We start from the raw sequence: 23460 nt of genomic DNA, 5'->3' as shown, positions 1-23460 counted from the left end.
AGCAGCGGAAGGTAAGGTGGGGTAATGGACAACTCTCTTGGCGTAATGAACGTAATAAACGTAATAATAAATAATAAACGTAGTGAACGTAATGAACGTAATAATAAACTTATTACCCAATATGTAAACTGTCATTCTTACCATTGGTTGTAAAATCACAGCAATCAAGTCTAACGGTGGACTTAATAGGCGCTCAATTATTCAATAAAAACTTAGTCAATTAATTAGAAATATTGGGAGGTACCCTTCAATTCTAGCATTCCAAGATTTTGTGAGCAACTATTCTCATTCACCTCTCCATCCTTCTCATGAATTTGTAGATAGAATTCGACCATATTTTCTTCCTCAGCTTTTGTTTTTCCAGAAGTTCCGTGGTGTTCTCAATCATCATGGACTTTCTCAAACTTCAATATCTCTTATGGTACAACGGCCAGGTGCAAAACGGTGAATCTTTCATTTGTTGCTATCATAAAACAATTTAGCAGGAATACAAAGTGCCAAAAATGTCATCCGTAACTCCTAACAAACCAACTATTTGTGTTTTTATACCCTCTGTATGGTCTCCGTTCATATATATGCGTGTCTATGTATATATGTATTACATTATCATATAATTGAACATTCTCCTTGTTTCATGATCAAATATTTTTAAAAATAAATACTAGTAATTAGAAACATGCGTTAGTGGTTGTGTAATATTCCATACCACTGATGTGCCATTTTTTTTTTCTGTATAAAGTACTTCATTCTGTGGTACTTCGGTGCTAGATTTTTGATGTACTTTTTGAGGAAGGTGTTTCATGTACAACCAGCTAATGCTCGCTTGGTCAAAGACATCTACCAATATAACTGTCTCTCATACTTTTCGACATAACATACAAAATTGTAAAACCTGTCAAGGCGGAAAACTCTCTAGAATTTCTTAAAGTACTGAAAAGTAGAGAATGGGCAAAGAAAGCATCATGTATTCATAGTGTTGAAGCATTCTGTAACATATGGCGTTCTTAGCGTAATCGGAGACCAACTTCCCCACATAGACACAGAAAATATTTCAGAAGCAGGTAAACAAAAGCGCCAGTTCCTTAAATTACACCTGATCACGTAGACGAGCAAGTCTCTGTGATGGCTCGTCCTGTTCCATGGAAGCGACAGATCCTGCCTGATCCTATAGTAGTTCCATATTGAGATCGAGGCCAGCTTCATCGGCCATTTCTTGAAGCAGCCTATCCACTTGGGTTTGTGATGTCATTAAGGGTGTAGTGCTTCCCAATGTGTATTTTGTCTGCTGTTTTTGAACGTCCAGTGTTTCCAATTGGTGTTCGGATTTGCCCATCAGGGCAGAAGTCTTTCAAGGTTCATACTCCTCGGTGAGGCAGCCTCAGACTTGCCATCAGCTGCCGTGAACTTGGTCACCTTGCCCATGGTCAGGGCATTTGGACCTCTGACTGCAACAGCTTCAACCCGAGCACTCGTTCTCAAGAAACGAATAGCTCAGCTATTAACCAAAAAGTTGGTGATTTGAGGCCACCCGGGTACGCCAAAACAAAAACAAAAACAAATTGCTGGGGGGGAGAGGGGCCCCCCCCGGCAGATTGCATTTCCAGCACGTATTCTTGCAACTTCTGCGTTGCCTTTCTGAAGGGCCTTTTTAATCTTGGCCTTTGCAGCCCTTTCAAGTGAAATAAGTGTTTCTCCATATTTGACATGGTTCCACGACTTTTTTGGGGAGGCGACAGCCTGGGGCAGCAGCCAAGGCTTGATGGGAGGACGTTCTGAGTGCCATCTTAGTCCCAACCTATGGCCCATGGGACTCCTGGGTTTGCCTGATGTACCATTATTTATTTAAACATTTATTCACGTTGTTTTCCAATTTTCCCCTATTCTGAGAAATGCCTTCGTTAATACAATGTGGCTATTTAGTCGAATTACTTTCTCAGGCTTCATTCCCAGGAGTGCGATTATTGAGTCAAATATAATGAACATATTTATAAACCTTGATACTTCTTATGATGCTTTGCCAAAGGATTCTTATCAATTTACAGTATTATCAGCCAGCATCGCTATCATTTAAACAAATCATTTGCTAACAAAATAGAAGTAGAAAGAAGTTCATTCTGTTTATAATTAATATTTCCTTTGGAAATTGTTTATTCATCTCTCTTCTTTTCCCAACTTAGTTATTTGGGTCTTGATACCTTCCTTACAAATTAGAATGAATTCTTTATACGGATATTAACTTTCCTTCTGCAATATTCGATTCAAATATTTTCCAATGTTTACTGCTTTTCTTTACAAAGTTTAAAATTTTTCAACTTTTCATTGAGGTATGACATACACAGAGAACTAGGCACACTGCTACCATGAGTGGACAGCTCAATGCGTGTTCACATGATGAACACACACCCATGTAACAGCACCCATATCAAGGGAAACCTCTATCCCGACTTCTAACAGCCTAGACTCGATTTTTTTTTACCTGCGTTTGTACTTTATGGAAATGGATTCATACAATATGCACTCTTTTGTTAGTTGACGTAAAATTCACATACCAGAAACTTCCCCTTGTAAAGTGTGCAATTCAGCAGTTTTTAGATGTTCACAGAGTTGTGCCCCCATCATTGCTATCAAGTTCAAGACATTTTCGTCACCCCAGAAAGAAAGCCTGTTCCCATTCCCTGTCGGTTCCCATTTCTTGCCAACTCCCTCACCCCTAGGCAGCCACGATTCTGCTCTTGGTCTCTATAAATGGACCTATTCTGAACATTCCACATGAGTGGAATCATACAGTACGTGGTCTTTTGTGAACTGGCTACTCCCATTTAGCATCATTTTTGAAGGTTCATCCATGTTGCACCATGTGTAAGTACTTCATTCCTTTTTATTGCCAAATAATGTTCCATTGTATGAAAATATTCCATTTTATTCATCCATTCATCAACTGATGGACATTTGGGTTTCTATTTTTTTTTTGCTCTTATGAATAATGCTGCTACAAACATTGGTGTACAAGTTTCTCTGTGGACATTTATTTGAAATTTTTTCAAGTCCGTACCTAGGAGTGGGACTGCTGGGTCACACGTTAACTCCATGTTTAACTTAACTTCAAGGAACTATCAGACCGTTTTCCACAGAGACTGCACCACTCTATATCCCCGCCAGCAGTGTATGTGGGTTCCAATTACTCCACGTTCTCACCAACACTTGTTACAATCCATTTTTTGAACGTGGCCATTCTACTGAGTGTAAAGTGGTATCTCATTGTGGTTTCGAATTGCATTTCTCTAATGACTAATGATGTTGAGCATTGTCTCATGTGCTTGTTGGCCATCTGGATGTCTTCTTGGGAGAACTATCTATTCAAATCCTTTGCTCATTTTTATTTCGGTTGTCTTTTTATTGAGCTTTAAGAGTTGTTTATATAGTCTGGACACTAGACCCTTGTCGGATATAAGATTTGCTAATATTTTTCACCATTCTATAAACTGTTTTTTCACTTTCTTCATAGTGTCCTATGATGCGCAAAACTTTTTCATTTTGATGAAGTCCAATTTATCTATTTTTTTCTTTGATTGCTTCTGCTTTAAGTGTCATATGTAAGAAACCATTGTGCGATCCATGGTCACGAAGATTTACACCTACGTTTCCCTCTAAAAGTTGTATGGTTTTACCTCTTATATTTAGGTCTTTGACTCATTTTGTGTTAACTTTTGTACACGGTGTGGGGTAAGGGTCCAAATCCACTCTTGCATGTGAATATCAAGTGTCTCGATACCATTTATTGAAAAGACTATTGTTTTTCCCACTAAATTGTCTTGGCACCCTTGTCAAAGATCAGTTGACCACAGATGTGAGGAGATATATATATATCCTTATACCAGTTACACACTGTCTTCTTCATTACTGTAGATTTGCAGGAAGTTGGGGAATTTGAGTCCTCTAACTTTGTTCTTCTTGTTCAAGATGGTTTTGGCTATTGCAGGTCCTTTGACTTTCCACATAAAATTTAAGATCGGCTCATAAAGTCCTGCAAAGAAGACAGCTGGAATTCTGATGTGTATTGTCTTAAATTGATAAATCAGTTTGGGAAGTATTGCCATCTTAACAATATCAACTCTTCTGGTCCATAAACGCGGGATGTCTTTTCATTTTTTAAGGTCTTCTTTAATTTTCGTGAACAATATTTTGTAGTTTTCAGAGTGTACGTTTTGTACTTCCTTTGATAAACTTATTCCTAAGTATGTTATTCTTTTCGATGTTATTACAAATGGAATTGTTTTCTTAATTTCACTTTTAGTTTGTTCATTGCTCTTATAGAAATATAATTGATATTCATATGTTGATCTTGCACCCTGCAACCTGGCTGAATTCACTTATTTCTAATAGTGTTTTAATAGATTCCTTAGGACTTTCTAGATACGAAATCAGGCCATCTGCAAATAAGATAGTTTTACTTATTCATTTCCAATGTGGATGCTTTTTATTTCTTTTACTTGCCTGATTGCTCTAGCTCAAATTTCCAGTACGACGTTGAATAGAAGTGGCGAGAGTACACATCCTTGCCTCGTTACCGATCATAGGTGGAAAGCATTCAGTTTTTCACCATTAAGTATGATGTTAACTGTGGGTTTTCTTATAGACACCCTTTACCAGATTGAGAACGTTCATTCAGCATTAACATTTTTAGATTCATCCATATCGTTGTGCATCACTATAGATCATTCATTCTCAGCCGTATGAACATTCTTGTACATATTATTTGCTGAACACGTGTGCATGTTTCTACTCATTGGGTATAATAAACCTAGCGGTGGACTTGCTGAGTCACAGAATGTGAATATATTCATTCTTTGAAATTTGATGTTCAAAGTTGTCAATCTTAATTTCAAAAGAATATTAATAGTATTGGATAATACATGGAATTTTTAAAGAATTCATAAGTTCACAGTGATACTTAAAAAGGCAGGAGGAAGCTCTTCTTGATAGAAGAAAACCAACTGACAATTCTACAATAAATGCTAGAATTAGAAAATCAACATCTTGCACTCACCAAACTAGTAACCGATTCAGACGCGGATAAGCAATAGATTATTCTTGAGTGTTGGGAAACAAGATACTCAGAGATCTCAAACTGCCCCCCCGCATCACATATTCATTATAAAGGGAAAGGTACTTGTATTAGTTTTCTATTCCTACCATACCAAATTATTACAAACTTATTGGCTTAAAACAACACAAAGCTATCATTCCACATTTTATATTAGGTCAGAAGTCTGGCACTACTTGGCTGGATTCTTTGAGGGTCTCATGGGGATAAAATCAAAGAACTTGCATTCTTTTTTAGATGGTCTGGGGAAGAATTCACTTTCAAGCTCATTCAAGTTGATGTCACATTTAGTTCAATGCAGTCGCAGGACTGAGGTCCACATTTCCTTAACGTGTGGTCTTTTGCCCCCGCATGCCGCAGTGCATCAAATCCTTCTCCTGCTTTTAACCTCTCTGACTTCCCCTCTGCTACTTTTAAGGGCTCATGTGATTACATTTGACTCACTGAGATAAGCTAAGACAATCTCCCTATTTTAAAAATTGGTAACCTGGTCCCTCTGGGGCGTTGTACCATCTTTAACCAAATGATCAAAGTCAGCATTACAAATCATGGGACAAACTGACATGATGTGCCTCCGGTGCAATGCTCAATGGAAGTGGTCAGAGTTGACATCCTTGTCTTGTTACTGATCAGAGGTAGAAAGTATTCATGTGATGTAATAAGAGGTATATATCATGCACGGTATATTTTTGTCAAAAAATTTCAACCTAAATCTAGTCATGAGGGAGTAACCAGACAAATCCAGACTGTGAGACATTCTAGAAGACAGAAGACAGCTAGCCAGAACTCTGCAAATGTCTTGAAGGATGAAAGAAAAAAAAAAAGTAGGGGAACCGTTTTAGATTAAAGGAGACTAAAGAGACATGGCATTATAAAGTGTATGTTCCTCAATTTAAATACAAATTTAATTGAATTCTATTTTGAAATTGAAAAACAGCTATAAAGGCCATTATGGGGGCTAATGGGAAAAATTTGAATTAGGACTTATGTGTTACATGATGATACAATAAGGACCGCTCATATTGTATCGATATTAGTTTCTTATGCATGATAACAGTATTGAGGTTATGTAAGAGAATGTCCTTGTTCTTAGGAGGTAAATGCTGAGGATTTAGGGATGAAGTCCACAAACCCACGAATGATTCATCATAAATAAGGTGTGTATGCGTGTGTACATGCATGCCCACGGGTGTATAGAGGCAGACAGAGAAAGGAATGGCAAATGCAGACACTGGGTGAATCTAGGTGAACAGTATATAGGTACTCAAATTATTCATAGGTTTGAATTTTTACCAAAACATTTAAAAATGATCTCCCTATTATAGATGATATCTCGTTTTTTCTACTTAACTCTGTAATCCATTTAGAATTTACTTTGGTGTATGAAATGTGATATATATATGCAATGACATATATAATACGTATAAATAATTCAAACTTTCTTCAAAACACAAATCAGTTAGCCTAATACAACTCATTAGACATTCTATTCTTGACTGATGATGCCTACTTTATCATATAGTAAATTCTTAAATATACCAGCATATAGTTCTGGATTTTCTATTTTTCAGTTGATTTCTGTTCACTTTTATACCAGCATATTAAATTTAGTTTTTAATTTAAAAATTACAAAAGCAAAACATGTTCATGAAAGAAAGTAAAAAAATCCACTCCCGCCCTGCGTGCTAACCTCACTGTTCAGTTTTTTTTTTTTTGGTTTCTTCCAGATTCTGTGCCTATAAAGGAAAATATATGCATGATGTAAACACACACATCCTTTTTAAAAATACAAATAATTATACTATATGTATTTTTCTGCTTTTTATACTTTTTCTTTATATTTTGGACTGCCCCACTCATTCTTGTAAATGAACTCTAGTGTTTCACATTATGGATAGCCCATGATTTATTTAATCAGTCTCCTATTTACACACATCACTGTGGTTTCTAGTTTATTTTACCCAGCGCAGCATTTTAAATAATAGGTACTTTACCATATTTTAACATTTGGTAAGGCAAGGCTTGCTCCTTTTACAAAGTACTCAAAACAGTTTCTTTTTCGAAGAGAAACAGTCATTTTCCAGTCATTTCTACTAAATACTTGCTTTGAAAATGAGAAGCTGGTCCAAAGCGATTGATATATCAGGCAAGCATTTGAGCAGAGTGCGAATTTCACTTTTGCTTGTGTGCAATTTGGTCGGTGGGAAACAGCAAACGAATGCAGAAAGTGCACCAGATACACCATGCCATGCAGGGATCCAGAGGGACACAGAAGACACGAGCACGTGCCAGCTCCCTCGGCTCACCGCGTGTGTGAGCAGTCACGCCCATCCACCTGAGCTGTTGCAACTTTCCCTCGAATTTCCAATAACTCTTTCCACCGCTTCGCACTAATTCACAAGCTAAAACCATTCGGTGTCCACTTCCACAAGCAAACTTTAGGTCTTTTTCAAGGTAAAAGGGCCACGGTTATTATAATATTCATTCATGGACTTTTTATCATTTAACACGTGGAAACCTGTGATACCATCTTTATTAACTTCCTATCTTTCTTCCGTCACTGAAAAAGATTTCCAGTGCTGTGCCTCTGCAATTTTGTGATTTATAGGCAATACATATATTTGGTCTTTGTGATGACTAAAACATAGTTCTTGCATACACTTGGTCTTCCCCCACAGTTCCGGGCTCACAGCTCCCAAACCCCAGGAATTTCCTAAGAGTTGAGAGCGATAAAGGTGTCTTTTGTTATGTTAACAAGTGACATTTGGAAAGGGCCTTAGGATAGAGGCTGGTTGACAATGGAGCCAAGCGCATGATTAAAAGTGTTAGAACTTTTCAGTCCTATCCCCACCCCCACCTCCGGTGTGGGGAGAGGGGCCAGAGTTTGAATCAATTGCCAATGGGCAATGAATTAATCAATTACAATTTCACATTGAAGCTTCTGTAAAAAACTCTAGCGGGCAGGTTCTGGAGAGCTTCTGGGTTGGTGAACAAGTGGAGACATGGGCAGAGTGGTGCCTGGAGCGGGCCTGGCAGCTCCGTGCCCCTCCCCATATACCTTGCCCTATGCGTCCCTTCCATCTGCCCCTTGCTGAGTTACAGCCTTTTACGATAAACAGTGACCCAGCAAGTAACACGTTTCCCTAAATTGTATGAGCCGTTCTAGCAAATTAGTCAAATCCAAGCAGGGGGTTTGGGGAACCTCTGATTTATACCCAGTTGGTCAGAAGTACAGGGGACAACCTGGACTTTTGATTGCCATTCTGAGTTGGAGGGCTCATTGGAACCTCCAATCTATAGCCGGTTGATCAGAAGCACAGGTATGCAGTGCGTGTGTGTGGTGGGGACAGGAAAGTCTTGTAGATAGTGTTGCTATAAGAACCTTAGATCTGTAGAGAATTTTTCTAAAAATTTATTTGAGCCAAACAGACGCTACACCTAGAAGCAAGATCTCAACAGACTGACATAGATGCTGCCCAGAATAACAGTTCGCAGTTTCTTTGATACATTTGAGATTACAGAGGGAACAGATGGAAGATGACCTGGGGGGAGAGAGGCGAGGCGGGGATGGGATTGCAGGATAGTTAAAGAGACTATGTGCTCTCTTGAGAGTGGTCACCCAGGGGTCTGAAAGGGGGCATTTCAAAGGTTGTTAACCTAGATGCATAGAAACAATAGACAGGGCTGGCTTAAGGCAAAGATAAGCCTTTTAGTAAAGAAGTTACAAGCCTGGGGCGTGACCACCCACCATTAACTAAGTGCCTGGTGAGGAATTTGTGAACTGATCACCCTGTGAGGTTACTTAGCATAGAACCCCTTTTTTTCCTTCACAATAGAGTGAGAAGTGAGTTGAATTTTTGTATACCCTGCTGGCATCCAAGAGCTGCTTGTTAGTGTGGGGACCCCCCTCAAGTTGGAACTGGATACCAACACAATCTAGGCATGAACCCCGTCTTCCCATAAGCCATGTGGCTTTTATGGTACAATTTTGCAGAGCTGGGTGAATTTTAGAAACGCATATGCTGCTCTTAGCCGAACTGACAACACCGAGTTTCGAGAAAAGCTTTGCTGAGGTTCTGAGTGGAATCACAATAAATTAATCGTTTCCCTTTAAAACTAATATTCTTTTATTTAGTTTTTCTATCCAGATGTCTCTTTATTAAAGTCATTTTATATTTCTCAAGTTTTGTAGTTTTGCAGTTTTGCTTAGGTCATACATATCTCTCTTTGGGTTTATTTAAAAATATTTCTTACTATCATGCATAGGATCTCCTTTATTGTATTTTCTAACTGGTTATTTATGCTACTGAGTTTTTACATTTCTCTCATCTGGGGCATACTTAGGCATGCAAAGACATCTGCAAGTAATATTTTTGTCTCTTTTCAAATATTGATTTTTCTTATTTCGGTTTCGAATCTTATTGCACTAACCAGAACACCCGAGACAATATTAAATAATCATGGCAATAACAGGCATCCTTATTTTATTTCCAATTTAAAAGGGAGTAAGTATGATGACTGTTGCTTTGGGATTCTCTTTACCACATTAAGAAAATGTCTTTCTATTTCTATTTTTAACACTTATTTTATTAGCAATGTATGTTTACAATGTTGTGATGTTTTCTTTCATTTCAAACCTCTAGGCTTTGGCCCCTGCTGTGTCTTATCCGAAACGCTCCTCCCTTCTTAGCTTAAAAATGCCTATTCATGCTTCAAGACTGTATCGCAGTTTCACTGCAAGTGGCAGAATCTAACTCAAACTAGTATAAAGCATAAAAAGGGATCAGGGCCATTCTCTGCAGGCCCTGTTTCTCTCTGCTTATCTCCCACCACAGGTTCCGTCCACGTGGCGACTTGTGACAGATCGATACATATACATATACACGCAAACGCATATATGACAAAAAAAGGGAGTTCTATGGAAAGGGACCTCACGGGGTGATCTGATTGTAAATTTCTACCTGGGTAGATCAAGGTGGGTACTTCCTGTTGGTGCGCATCTAGGTTAATGCATCTTCGAAAAAACAAAAGTAATGTCCCTTGAAGCGAGTATTAACCCTCAAGAGAGCATGTAATCTTAACTATCCTGTTTAATTGTCATTACTGCCATTATTTAATATTACCTCAGGTGTTCTGGTTAGTGCAATAAGATTTAAAAGAGAAATAAGAAAAATCAATATTTGAAAAGAGACAAAAATCTTACTTGCAGATGATGTACTTGCATGCCTAAGTATGCCCCAGATGAGGGAAATGCCAGAACTCAGCAGCGATCTTGTACACCGTAAATAACCTGTTGCTTTCTCCCGCCTCCATGTATGTTCTTCCTTACTTTCAAAAGCATTAAAAGAAGCTGCAAAACTGTTATTCTCCGGAGCATTTGAGATCTTGCTCCCTGGCAATGTCGTCGGTTTAGCTCAAATAAACTCAAGAAAATTCTTTACAGGTTTGCACTTTTGTTAAGTCATATATATATATAGGAGATATATATATGGGATATATATATATATAGGAGATATATATATATCTCATATATATATATCTCCTATATATATATATCCCATATATATATCTCATATATATGAGATATATGAGATATATATATATATCTCATATATATATATCTCATATATATATATCTCTCATATATCTCACATATATGAGATATATGAGATATATATATATGAGATATATATATGAGATATATATATATGAGATATATATATATATATATATATATATATATATATATATTCCAAGAAAGACTGTCAAGACCCCCATGCCTTCATCCATATAACCATCTCATGATGACTCTGGCTGGCCCCACTCAACACCCGTGCCTGGTCAGGGTTCCAGGGTACCATGAATGGGCAAGCACGGGTCTTGTGCTCACCTCTGCACTCAAGGGTAGCGTGGAACTCATGCACGGTCCCAAGAGAACTGCATGCGACAGAGGGGTAGGGCCCCACGGGTCAGAGCTGGTGGATGTCTGCTGTTACAGATTAAACCTCTTCTCCTTCTGCCCCCTTGCTATTCTTCCCCAGGAAAAACACTGACCGACCTGGCTAATGGCTTTGAGAGAGGGTGGTGGGTATGTCCTGCTCAGCTGTTCCTGGGCCCCGCCTACAAAGCCACCCTGTCTGCCGAGGGTCACATGGGTTATCCAAGTACAAGTACATGAGTGAGTGTCTAATGCACAGCAGAGAGTGTTGCAAAGGGCCACTTGGCCTCGGAGCTAAAGCTATGTCCACCCAACAGTTTCATCAATAAGAATGCTGACATTTTGGCCTCCACTTGCTTGTCTCCTGTGCCTTCTCAATTGCTTAGAAACCACGAAGGGGAAAAAGGTGGCATTCGGTATTGACCCCTTAAAACCTTCACACCCGCTGCAAAGTCCCATCTCAAATGTCACTTCCGTGAGGCCGTTCCTCCTACACCTCAGAAGGCAGAGGGTGTTGGTCTCTTGTTCCTCAATTTGTACACTCAACACAGCACTTCTTACACAGGACAATGGCCGTGTCCCCAGTTTCTGTTTCCCCCACCAGGCACCTCCTCAAATGTGGACACCATCTTATTCCTCTTCCAACCAGCACCTCATATCTTGCTAAGTAAGTTACTGGTCTTTACGAGGGAAAAAAAGTATTTCCAAAAAATAATAATAATAATATGTCCTGTTTCATTACCTTCGAATAAAAGCTTCTCAAAAAGTTGTTAGAAGTTTAATTAGATTCCACACACTAGTTTCTCATCTATATGCCTACTTAGTAGCTTTTTAATAAACTTAATATTAGCAGTGCCAACCCTCTTGCGAAAATCCTGTCACCCACATCTGGCTTGCCTCGCAGAGAGAGGCCAGCATGACCCAAGGACCTCTCAACTGGACGAGAGAGCGTGCACCCAAGGGTGGCTGGTAGACTTGGATGAAGCAGCTTCTTCTGAAGAAAGAGCAGAAGTCTGCGCAGTCCGGAACCGAGAACTGTATGGGAAGGAAGAGCCCCAGGGGAGAGCAGTCAACAGGCATAAACATACTGCCATGTGAGAAGTGGAGGTGTTGATGCACATACCTGGAAATGCCGGCTTGGTGGCCGTGTGCTCCCGTGGTGAGACATGTTCCCAGAGCAGGGTGAACCTGGCAGACCACAGTGATACGGTGTTGTCCTGAGTTGACATCTCTTAGAGACTGCTCCCGTAGAAAGTGAAAAATAGCAACCTAAAGTACATGATACAGGTACTTTGAGTTAAACATCTTCTCAGGATGGGAATTTACAGTTCGATGTCAAAGGAGGGGCTGGATGAAAGGTTCTAGAAAAGCTTCATTGTTGGACCATGGAAGGTGTTTGGTATTGCAGTCCAGAATCTAATCCCCAGGTTTTCGGGTTAAAGAAACAAGTCATTTTTTGTTTTGTTTTGCTTTGTCTTGTTTTTATTGAGCTGTAATTGATATAACATTATATTCGTTTCAGATGTACAACTGATTCGATATTTGTATGTATTGCAAAATGATCACCGCAAGTCCAGCTAATATCTGTCACCATACATAATCACCAGTTTTTTTTTCTTGTGCCGAGAACTTTCCAGATCCACTCACTCAGCTACTTTGAAATATGCAATACACATTATTAACTATAGCTACCATACTGCACATTATATCCTCAGCACTTATTCATTTTAAAACTGGAAATGTGTACCTTTCGACCCCCTTCACACATAAAAACAAATTGGTTCTAATCATTTTACTCAAAGGAGACCCAGTCAAATAATCAACCTCACTAGTGCTTGGCTTATAACAGAATGACACTTATAATTTAACAATTGACACCAATTATTCTGACACATCTATCCTCATTTTCCCTTCTTACAGCTGATTTAGTAACAGAATTAGGGGAAAGGCAAATTTTTAAAAGGTAACTTACCACATTTTTCTCTTATAGAATATATATTTATTGTAGAAAATTTGGAATAGAAATGGCTAAAAAAAATTGTTTTAAGTTATTCACGACTCCTAAACCCAATGAAAACCATTGCTAATATTTTTTAGTATTTCCTTCCAGTCTTTTCTTGCATGTGTTTCTACAATTAGGGTTACAGTAAATATTTTATCTTGCTTTTTAAACTCATACTGTAAACATTTTCCCTTGTTGTATGGACTGAACCATGTTCCTCCAGAATTCCTATGTCGAAGCCCTAATTCCTAGTACCTCAGAATGTGACTGTATTTGGAGATGGCGCCTGCAAAGAGGTGAGGAAGTTAAAATGAGGCCATTAGGATGGGCCCTAATTCATTTTGACTGGTGTCCTTATAAGAGGAAATTTTGACATACAGGGAGACACTAGGGATGGGTGCACACTGCAGAAAGATAACCCTAACACTAACCGCTGGTTTTCATAGCCAGCTGTTGTGGAGACTCATCTTCTAAGCACTGGTGCCCCGGGCTGGGTGTCCTGGTGTGGAACCAGGACCCCTCACTCCTCCGGGGGAAACTCCACAGCCAAGATAACCCTCCCAACTTTTAACAACCACACGTGGGTGTGGGGCCAGCCCATTCCACTTCTCCGCCCCACTACCTGTGTCAAGGTGGCTTCTTCTGTGTGTTCTTAGTTATAGCACTTCTGTTTGGCTAGACTTCAGGTGGTTCTCAGTGATGGTTGTTCTGTAGTTTAGTTGTAGTTTTGATGTGGTCGTGAGAACGACCAGCATGGCGTGTACCTCCTCCACCAACTTGACCAGAAGCTCAATATGTCTGTAAAATGAGAAAATAAATAACAACAAATTAAGGAAATTAAATTTTCATGTAACAAGGTTAGCAAACACCAAAAGTTTTGATAACACGCTATCATGGCCAGAGTATAAGGAAATAGATACTCCCTTGTATTAGTGGCGGAAGGCCTCAACAGGAAGCCACTTGGCAATATCTATCAAAGATATTTATATTCATACTATTTGCCCCAGGAATTGAATTTGATCTTCCAGATATACTAGCATATACAATGGGTTACTGATTGCAGCACCCTTTTTTAATGGTAAAATGTTTTTAAAAACCTAAATGTCAATCAATATGGAACTAGCTGGATAAAGTATAGTCGTTTCAGTGGAATACGATGCAGTTATTTTAAAGATAAAGGAGGTTCTGCTTCCGAGAAGCAATGTGGGGAGTTCTGTTGATCCACTCCCAAATGAAACACCTGTAACTGGTGGAAGTTATTTTTCAAAACAGACGACCGTTTAAACTCTCTGGAAATTGTCTTAAGGGCAGAGAACAAATGAAAAAAAAATTATTCAAGAAAATCTAAATCTTGGTAAGAAGAGTAAGAGTCTGTGACACTTGAGCAATAACCCACGATCTCCTCTATCCCAGTTCAGCATGACCAAAGCTCCACTCCTGGCAGATGTGGCCAAGGAGACAGTCATCCCCTCCTCCCAGATCCCGTCAAAGCACTCCTAGCTCCAGCGGCAGTGGCTAAATTCCCGGTGACTGAGGCCGAGAGATGCAGGGCCCCCGTCCTCCACAGAAAGGAGGCTCTCCCTAAGGTGCAACAGAACAGAAATGCTGCAGCCCTGAAGACCCTTGCTCAGCTAGCTCAGCTAGCTCGCAGGGCAGAGATTCCACACTGGCAAACCAAGAAGATCAAAGGCTACCATCCCTTTCCAGTGCTCTGCTCATAAAACAGGGGTGTCATGCCAAGAGGCCACTGTCCCCGCCTTGATCTCCAGAGTAGGGGCTCAGAGATTTAGTGCAGGAGGAGACGCAGTCTTTAAGAACTATACGAAATCCAGTTACCGTCATATTTAATGGTGAAGCTGAATGCTTTTCCCCTATAATCAGGAATAAGACAGGGATGCCCCCTCTCGCCACTTCTATTCAACATTAGAAATTCGAACTAGGATAATTAGACAAGGAAAGGAAATAAGATATGTGCAGATTGGAAAGGAAGAAGTAAATGATCTCTCCTTACAGATGACGTGATCTTGCGAATGAAAAGTCCAAGAAATCCACTAAAAACCAAGAGAACTGATAAGTGAGTTCAGCCAGGTTGCAGGGTACAAAATCAATGTACAAAAATCAACTGTATCTCTATACAGGAGCAGTAAACAAACTGAAAATGAAAAAAAAAATAATTCTCTTTAGAACAGCATCGAAAAGAATAAAATACTTAGTAATATATTTATAAAAAGAAGTGCCAAACTTACACTCTAAAAACTACAAAATGTTCTTTTGTTTACAAAATATTCTTGAAAGAAATTAAAGAAGACCTAAAAAATGTAAAGATGTCACTCGTTGATGAATCAGATGACTTGATGTTAAGATAGCAATACTCTCCAAATTGATCCGTGGATATAGGGCAATACCCATCAAAATTCTAGCTGCCGTCTTTGCAGAAATTGACAAGCTATTTCCAAAATTCATATGAAAATCCGAGGGACCCAGAACGGTCAAAACAATCTTGAAAAAGAAAAAAACAAAGTTAGAAGGCTCACAAGTCCCAATCTCAAAACTTACTACAAAGTTACAGTAATCAAGACAGTGTGACACTTAACATAAAGGCAGACATAGATATATACATTGATGGAATAGAATTGAGAGTCCAGAAATAAACCTTCATACTTATGATCAATTGTTTTTTTGACATGGGTGCCAAGATAATTCAATGAGAGACAGAATAATCTTTTCAATAAATGGTGCTGGGACAACGAGATTCCAATGGAAAAGAATGACTTTGGACCTCACACTATGTACAAAATTAACTTGAAGTAGATGAGAGACCTAAATGCAAGTATTAAAAATATAAAACTCTCATAAGAAAACATAGGTATAAATCTTCACGACCTTGGATTTGGCAATGATTCTTAGATATGACACCAAAAGCATGAGCAATAAAATTAAGGAGAGATACATCAGACTTCATCAAAATTAAAAACTTTTGTTCTTCAAATGACACCATCAAGAAAATGAAAAGACAACCCATGGGAGAAAATATTTGCGAATCGCTTATCTGATAAAAGACTTATATCTAGAATATATACAGAGCTCTTACTATCCAATAATAAAAAGTTAAGCACGTCATGTCCACCAATATAACTGTTATTAAAAACCAAAACCAGAAGTTATTTGTACACCTCTGGTCACAAGAGCCAAAAGTCAAAACAACTCAAGTGACCACCAACAAAGAGATGAATGGATAAACAAAATGTGGTCTAGACGCACAATGCAATGTTATCCAGCCTTAAAAAGGAAGGAAATATTGACATATTCTACAACACAGATGAACTTTGAAAACATTATGTTAAAGGAAATGAGCCAGTCACAAAAAGACAAATATTATATGACTCCATTTATATTATGTCCCTCGAGTAGCCAAATGCATAGGGACAGAAAGTAGAATGGTGGTTACCATGGGCTGGCGAGGGAGGGGAAGGGAGACTTAGTGTTTAATGGGGATGGAATTTCAGTTTGGGAAATGAAAAAGTTCTGGAGATGGATGGTGGCGATGGCTACACAACAGTGTGAATGTGCATAATGCTGCAGAACTGTGCACCTAAACATGGTTAAGATGGTCAATTTTATGTTAGGCATATTATACCACGATAAAAAATAAAACAAATAACCCAATTTAAAAATGGGCAAAGGAACAAATATTTGAAAAGATGCTCAACATCGCTAGCTATTAGAGAAATGCAAATCAAAACCACAATGAGATACCATCTCACATCTATAATCAACAGGATAAGTGATAACAAATGCTGGAGAGGATGCAGAGGAAAAGAACCCTCATACACTGCTGGTGGGACTGCAAATTGGTACAGCCACTATGGAAAATAGTACGGAGGTTCCTCAAAAAACTAAGAATTGATCTACCATATGATCCAGCAATCCCTCTACTTGGTATTTACCCCACAGACTTGAAAACTCATATCCGAAAAGATGTTTGCACACCGATGTTCATAGCAGCATTATTCACAGTGGCCAGGACATGGAAGCAACAGGAGTGTCCTACGATAGATGATTGGCTAAAGAAGCTGTGGTACATAGATACCATGGAATATTAGTCGGCCGTAAGAAGAGATGAAATACTGCCATTTGCGACAACATGGATGGACCTCGAGATAATCATGCTAAGCGAAATAAGCCAGACAGAAAAAGTTGAAAACCACACGATATCACTTATATGTGGGATATAAACCTAAAAGCAACAAACAGGACAAACAAACAGAGACTCATAGACATGGACTATAGACTAGTGCTTACCAGAGGGTAAGGGAGAGGGAGGAGGGGGAGGTAGACAGGGTAAAGGGGGTCAAATATGTGGTGACAGAAAGAAATCTAACTATGGGAGGTGAACACACAGTGTAAATGTATATATATGCCTTACTGTTAAAGTGTACAGCTGAAGCTTATTGGATTTCGTTAACTAATGTCACCGTGAAAAAATAAATTAATTTTTAAAAAATGGGCAAAAGATCTGAATTGAAATTTCTCCAATGAAGATATGCAAATGACCAAAAAGAACATAAAAAGATGTTAAACATCATTAGCCATCGGGAAAATGCAAATCTAATCTACAAGATACCACTTCACACCCATGAGGATTGATTATGATCCAAAAGACAGATAATGACAAATGCCGGAGAGGATGTGGAGAGATTGGAACTCTCGTATACTGCTGCTGCGGTGTAAAATGGCGCAGCCTTTGTGGAAATGTCTCGCAGTTCCTTCAAAGGTTAAACAGAGAATTACAATACGATCCACACACACACCTAGGTGTCTACCCAAGACATGAAAACATGTCCACAAAAGTTGTACACAAATATCGATAGCAGCATTATTCATAATAGTCAAAAAATACAAACAACCAAAATGTTCATTAATCGATGAATGGAAAAATCAAATGTGGTATGTCCATACAATTAAATATTATTGATCGATATAAAGAATGAAGTGCAGATACATGCCATAACATGAACCTTGAAAACTGTATGTTAAGTAAAAAAGGTCACGAAAGATCATATATTTTGCAATTCTGTTCCCATGAGATATCCAGAATAGGCAAATGTATAAGTACGGAAAGTGGATTAGTGGCTGCCACAGCATTGAGGGTTCAGAGGAAATGGGGAACACTACTAATGGGTACAGGGTTTCTTTCGAAGTGATAAAAACATTCTGAAATTGTTGTGAGGGTCACAGAACCCTGTGAAAATAACTCACTTGTATACTTTAAACAGGTGAATTGCATGTGAATTACAGCTCAATAACATTCTTTAAAAGTATAGGTGAAATTCTTTTTTTTTAATGTGAGAGCTCTCCTTAGGTTTGGATATATAGATAATATATATGTAAAATATATAATAGACAGGTAGGAGATACACAGAGGGAGGGAGGGAGAAATAAATGAGAGGGAGAGAAAAGTTGTTGTTGAAAGAAAGAAAAGAAAGTTGTTGTTGTTGAAAGAAAGAAAGAAAAGAAAGAAAGAAAGAAAGAAAGAAAGAAAGAAAGAGCAAGAAAGAAAGAAACAGAGAAACAAAGAAACAAAGAAAGAAAGAAAGAAATACACAAATGAATGGATATAGATACATAGCTACATCTCCGATACATTAAGTGAACAAAGGCGCAAGATGGTATGTGAGATTGCACCATTTCTGTAAAAAAGAGGAAACACACATACATGTGCTTATATATGCATAGTTTGCAGCTTTTCTTAACCAGGGTTCAGAGAATAAAGCCCTATAGAAGATTGTTTATGTGACTATTTTTTTAGTTGTTCCCAAGTCCACACAGAAGTGTAACACTCTGGATGCATGGGCGATAAGCTTGCCCGTTGCATACGAAGGATGCAAAATACACTGAGTGTCAGGTGCGGATGGGAGGGAAATTTTTCAGTATGACCTTTTAAGACTTTTGAATTTTGAATCAAAAAGGAAATACTAAAAATTTTAAATGAAGTTTACTTACGGAAAAGGAAGAAAATATACTTAACTAAAGCTGGGTGTGTAATGAATGAAGTATACTTTTTTTCTCGCAAGATTGTAGATACTAAAGCGTGTTTACTAGCTGAGGGCGAGACTCTGCGATGGAGATGGAAAGGCTGGAGAAGGAAGAAAGAGGAGAAATGACATTGGCCCGGGCAGGACCCTGTACAGGTGGGAGGGCGGAGGCCTGAGCGAGGGAGGGGAACAGGAAAGGCTGACCCCAAAAGTAACTGCATTTTGAGGCAGAGGGGCCTTGCTGGGCTTCAGGTTTCCTTATGAAGGGGAAGTAAGGATATCTTCAGAGTGGGAGGGAACAGGGATGGAGCAGGCGATCTGAGAAGACAGGTGAGAGAAGTTTTGCCTAGTACGAGAGCTGCTGGGTCGCTGTGTTTGACTGTTTTTCGTGGGGGGCGTCATGCATTTCAGGGGGGGAAGCTCCACATGCCAACTACAGTTCAGGGCAACTAAGGTGGGAAGTTTTCTGGAAACCTCGGCCCATGAGGACTGGCTGAAGAAGCTAGAACTACTGAACTTTTAAATAAAATGAATCTAAAAGGGGCAGATGAAAAAGGAACCACAGATAATAGGTCAAATACAAGACTGTCTGCCATTTAAAAGAGGGCAGAACTGGGAGACCTAGCCCGAAGATTCTCACTACTATTACCTCCCCAGGTAGAATGTCACAGTCACTCACTGGTGAACGAATCGGTACAAGGACTGACAACAGCCCACCTCCGGAGGGATGGCGGTCAGGATGCAGGGTATGAAGGAGAGAGTGATGGGGAGCAGAGGCAGGACCTTTGCAGGGCACAGCGAGAACAGCATAGTTCATCCATTCAGACATGCACATTTCTTCACGTTTTTAAGTTTTCTGAAATTGGGACGCGTCTTGTACCTAATGGAACCCCACAGTTGCCATCGGTCTGGCGGCAGTTGCGATGTGGCTGTCGTTGCCTGACACCTTGTGGTAGAATCAGGGAGGCGCCAGAATCAAAACTTGCACAATGGTTGCGGCAACTTGGAAGAAAACCGTGGACAACAGTCGAACCTTCCCCTCTTCCCAGAACGCTGTGTCACCCACGTGCTTAACGACAGAGATAATATTATGTGCCAAATCGGCAATGTGCTTGCCGAGACAAAAAATCATTTGGAAGAGTCAGATTCCAAGTCTAAAGATATTGTAGAAATACCTTAACCAATGTATTTCACTTTTGGTGTTCTTCGTGATGTGTGTACGAGTGATAAATGATAAAAATCCATTTCTAAGAAAGTCTTAAAGAACACCGTCAATAACGACAAACTATAAATACTCAAAGCTAAAATAATATTGTGCTATAATTTACTTGGCAATATTTTGTTCTAAGTGGCGCATAAAACAAGGGTGCATCTTATACTCAATGATGTTTCAGATCAGATGAAATACAATAATTCTACATCTTCATAGTACCTCTCCAAGTACTATATAATAGGTACCAAAAAATACTCATCTATTGGACATTAACAGATATATTCATTCATTTATTCACCAAATATTTACATAGAGTTTACTGCGTGCCGGGTACTGGATGCTGGATAGACAATGGTGAATAAGACAGAGTCTTCACTGTCATTGAGCTTAATTACTAGAGAAGACAGCAGTTCCCAAACTGGTCCCTCAAAAGTAGTTCCTCAAGATACTCTAGGAAAAAAAAAAACAACACAAAACAGTTCTGTGATCAGATTAATTTGAGAAATGTTACATACTAAATTCACTTCTTCACAATGTATGTGAACACATTAAAGGCTTTAAAAATTCTTGCGATAAAGAACTTTGCTGAATTTTGTGTCACCGTGTATTCCAAACATAAATGGTGTAAACCCAGAATCAGAATCACGATACATAGTATAAAAAGAACTCTTATAAATCAATTGGAAAAGCACAAATAATACCGGCAAAGGGCAACAGGCAATTCATGGAAGAAATTACATCGAAAAAATGCTCAACCTAACTCACATTTAAGAAAGACACATTAAAACAATGAGGGGGTGGACCTCTGCCCATCTGATTGGCAAAGATGGAAAAAGATTCATGACAGTGTTACGAAGATGTGGCGAAGGGGACACTCCCATTCGCTGTGAAATGAGCCAATATTTTAAGAGTGCAATTTGGCAATAGCTATCAATTTTACTTCTATAAATTTATCCTCCAGAAATACTCGCACAGGTGCCCAAAGATGTACGTACGAAGGATGTCCACTGCGCCATTGTTTGAATAGTGAAAAACTGGAAAGAACCCAAATGTCCATCAATTGGGCATTTAATAAACTGTATTATATCCATGCAAAGATCTACCATGAAGCCACTGTAAAGATAAGAGAGTTCTAAATGAAGATGTCTGACTAAAAATATGTGCTTATCTCCCTCCTTTTGACATCCCATTAAAATGGTAAGAAAGGAGTAAGCCCTTAACAGTGAAGAAAATGGGCTTAACAAATTTCCGGAAGATTGGAAACGTGTCAACTGATGAAACAGAATAGAACCCGCCGATGTAGCTGGAAGAATCCCAGCAAAGCTCCCATTTCGGAGCTGGCAAGTATTCAAAGTCAAATAGGAAGGGAGTCTGAAAACTAAGGGGTGAATTGGAAGCCATAATCCTGGCAGAACAAATGCCCTCAGTGGCTCCCATGATCCCCGACCATCATCCCCATACTCAGCATAGTTAGCAATCTTTATCACCTAGCAAAAAAAAAAAAAAAACAGTTAAGGAGATAAAGAGAAAAAGAAAAGAGAGCTCAGTAGAAATATAATAAATGCCTGAAAAAAAAAATAAAGGTTAGTATAGGCGTTGGTGCCCCAGAGGAAAGCAAACTCTTCTTAACCTGGCATTGGGGTCCCCCAGCCTAAAGGCAGCTTCCAAACCCAAATCTAAAGAGAAGGCTGCTAGTCACAAGCCTCTAGTCCAATCCCGTACTCAGCTCAGAGACGTAGTGAGCAAATGGATGCACATTCTTAAAGTAGAAGAAGCTATATCAACTGCGTATTCTTCCATTTACCAAGATGAAGAAACAATCAAAGACTTTCGGAAGGATGAAGAAAAACAGCATGATGAAAAGAATGGCCAAGATAAGCAAGCAGAGTTAACCCCAGAGGAACAGATAATTCAGAGACAAGGTTTTAAGGGCTGACTAAGCCCAAAGGAAAAAAGGACCCATACTTAGACACTGTCATTTTATACTATCAGAAATAGAGAACATCATACATGCTTCCAGGAAGAAAAAGTAGGTTACCCGTAAAGAAACAAAAATCAGATTTCTCATTAGCAATACCGGATGCTAGAAGAAAACTTTAAATTTCTCAGGGAACCTAGAATTTAAATTCTGAACCTAGAATTTAAAACCTAGTCAAATCACCAATCAATGATGAGTTCAGATAGATGTTTTTGGGAATGTAAGGACTGAAAAAAAAAAATCTCTAACAGAACTAGGGTAAATCCCAGAAAGAAAAAGACATGACAAACAAAAATTAGTAAACTTAACTCATGAATACAGTGAGGGGAAAAAAAACAACTCCAGGAATTAACTAGAAGTAGGCTAGAAAGCCATCAGTTTAATTTAGACTAAGGAACCAGGATGCTACAGAAAGAATGTCTCCAAGAAGAATGGGAGGAGCCAAACGGCAGCTAGATTAGGAAACTGGAAAACAGTAATGATTTGAAGAAGTCATAATAGTTCCTCAAAAAGAAAATATAAACGGCAATTAGAAACTCCGGGAAAAACAAACAAGAGCCATGTAAGAAAATAATGACAAATAGAAAGCAAGATTTCCATTGCTGGTTATAAGGTGGACTAGGTATCTGAACCAGCCCTCCCACAGAAAACCACTTAGGATACTGGATAAAACAGAAAGTACCTTAGTAAAAGCATCAAAGAACTGAGCAGATGGTAAGGAGTTATGATAGAAATGAAAGGGAATGCGCACTGAATCTGCTTTTTCCCTGGGAGCGTTTGCAAACCGGGTGACCTTCGCCTTAACTATTGTGGGCTCCTAGGTCCAGCTAAAGTGGAAAGTACAAAAAAAAAGCCTTTCTGTACCCCTGGGTTTTAGCTGGGTCCTGAAAGGCCTGCCACCTCAAGTAAGGAAGTAACCGCACCGAACCACACTCCCCCAGCTCCAGGGACAGAAGGACAGATTGTCTCCGGGGCTCTGAACAGAGCACAGGGGAGAATCCTGCCCCTAGGAAATTGAATAAGCCGGTCCTCCCTCCAACTTGCAGCGCAAACACACGCCGCCTAGTGGTTAAAAGAAAAACAATCTTGACTTGGTTCACTAGGTCCCAGACCATTGCCCATAAACGCCTCACAGCATCACTTTCTGAAAGAACGCTCTTTAACTGAAAGTCTCGAAAAATTCCCACAAA

The 23460-nt window shown here is 39.1% G+C and overlaps 1 protein-coding gene across 5 annotated transcripts in view; it reads right to left on the bottom strand.

Annotated features, from left to right (window-relative positions):
• SLC7A3 (solute carrier family 7 member 3) overlaps positions 1-23460 on the bottom strand; it is an 87398-nt gene that overhangs the window by 7560 nt on the left and 56378 nt on the right. For all 5 annotated transcript variants that reach the window (XM_039841723.1, XM_039841720.1, XM_039841719.1 and 2 more), the window contains 2 exons: positions 13667-13842; positions 12166-12311 (listed from right to left, as the gene is read on the bottom strand). In XM_039841723.1, coding sequence (XP_039697657.1) covers positions 12166-12210 — 45 coding nt within the window. In that variant the 5' untranslated portion in view covers positions 12211-12311; positions 13667-13842. The remainder of the gene's footprint in view (positions 1-12165; positions 12312-13666; positions 13843-23460) is intronic.

Source organism: Pteropus medius, unplaced genomic scaffold, assembly GCF_902729225.1.
Source record: "Pteropus medius unplaced genomic scaffold, Ma_sr-lr_union100, whole genome shotgun sequence".
Taxonomy (NCBI): Eukaryota; Metazoa; Chordata; class Mammalia; order Chiroptera; family Pteropodidae; genus Pteropus; species Pteropus medius.
Note: the sequence above shows the minus strand (reverse complement) of the source record. Positions and strands in the feature narration are given on the sequence as shown.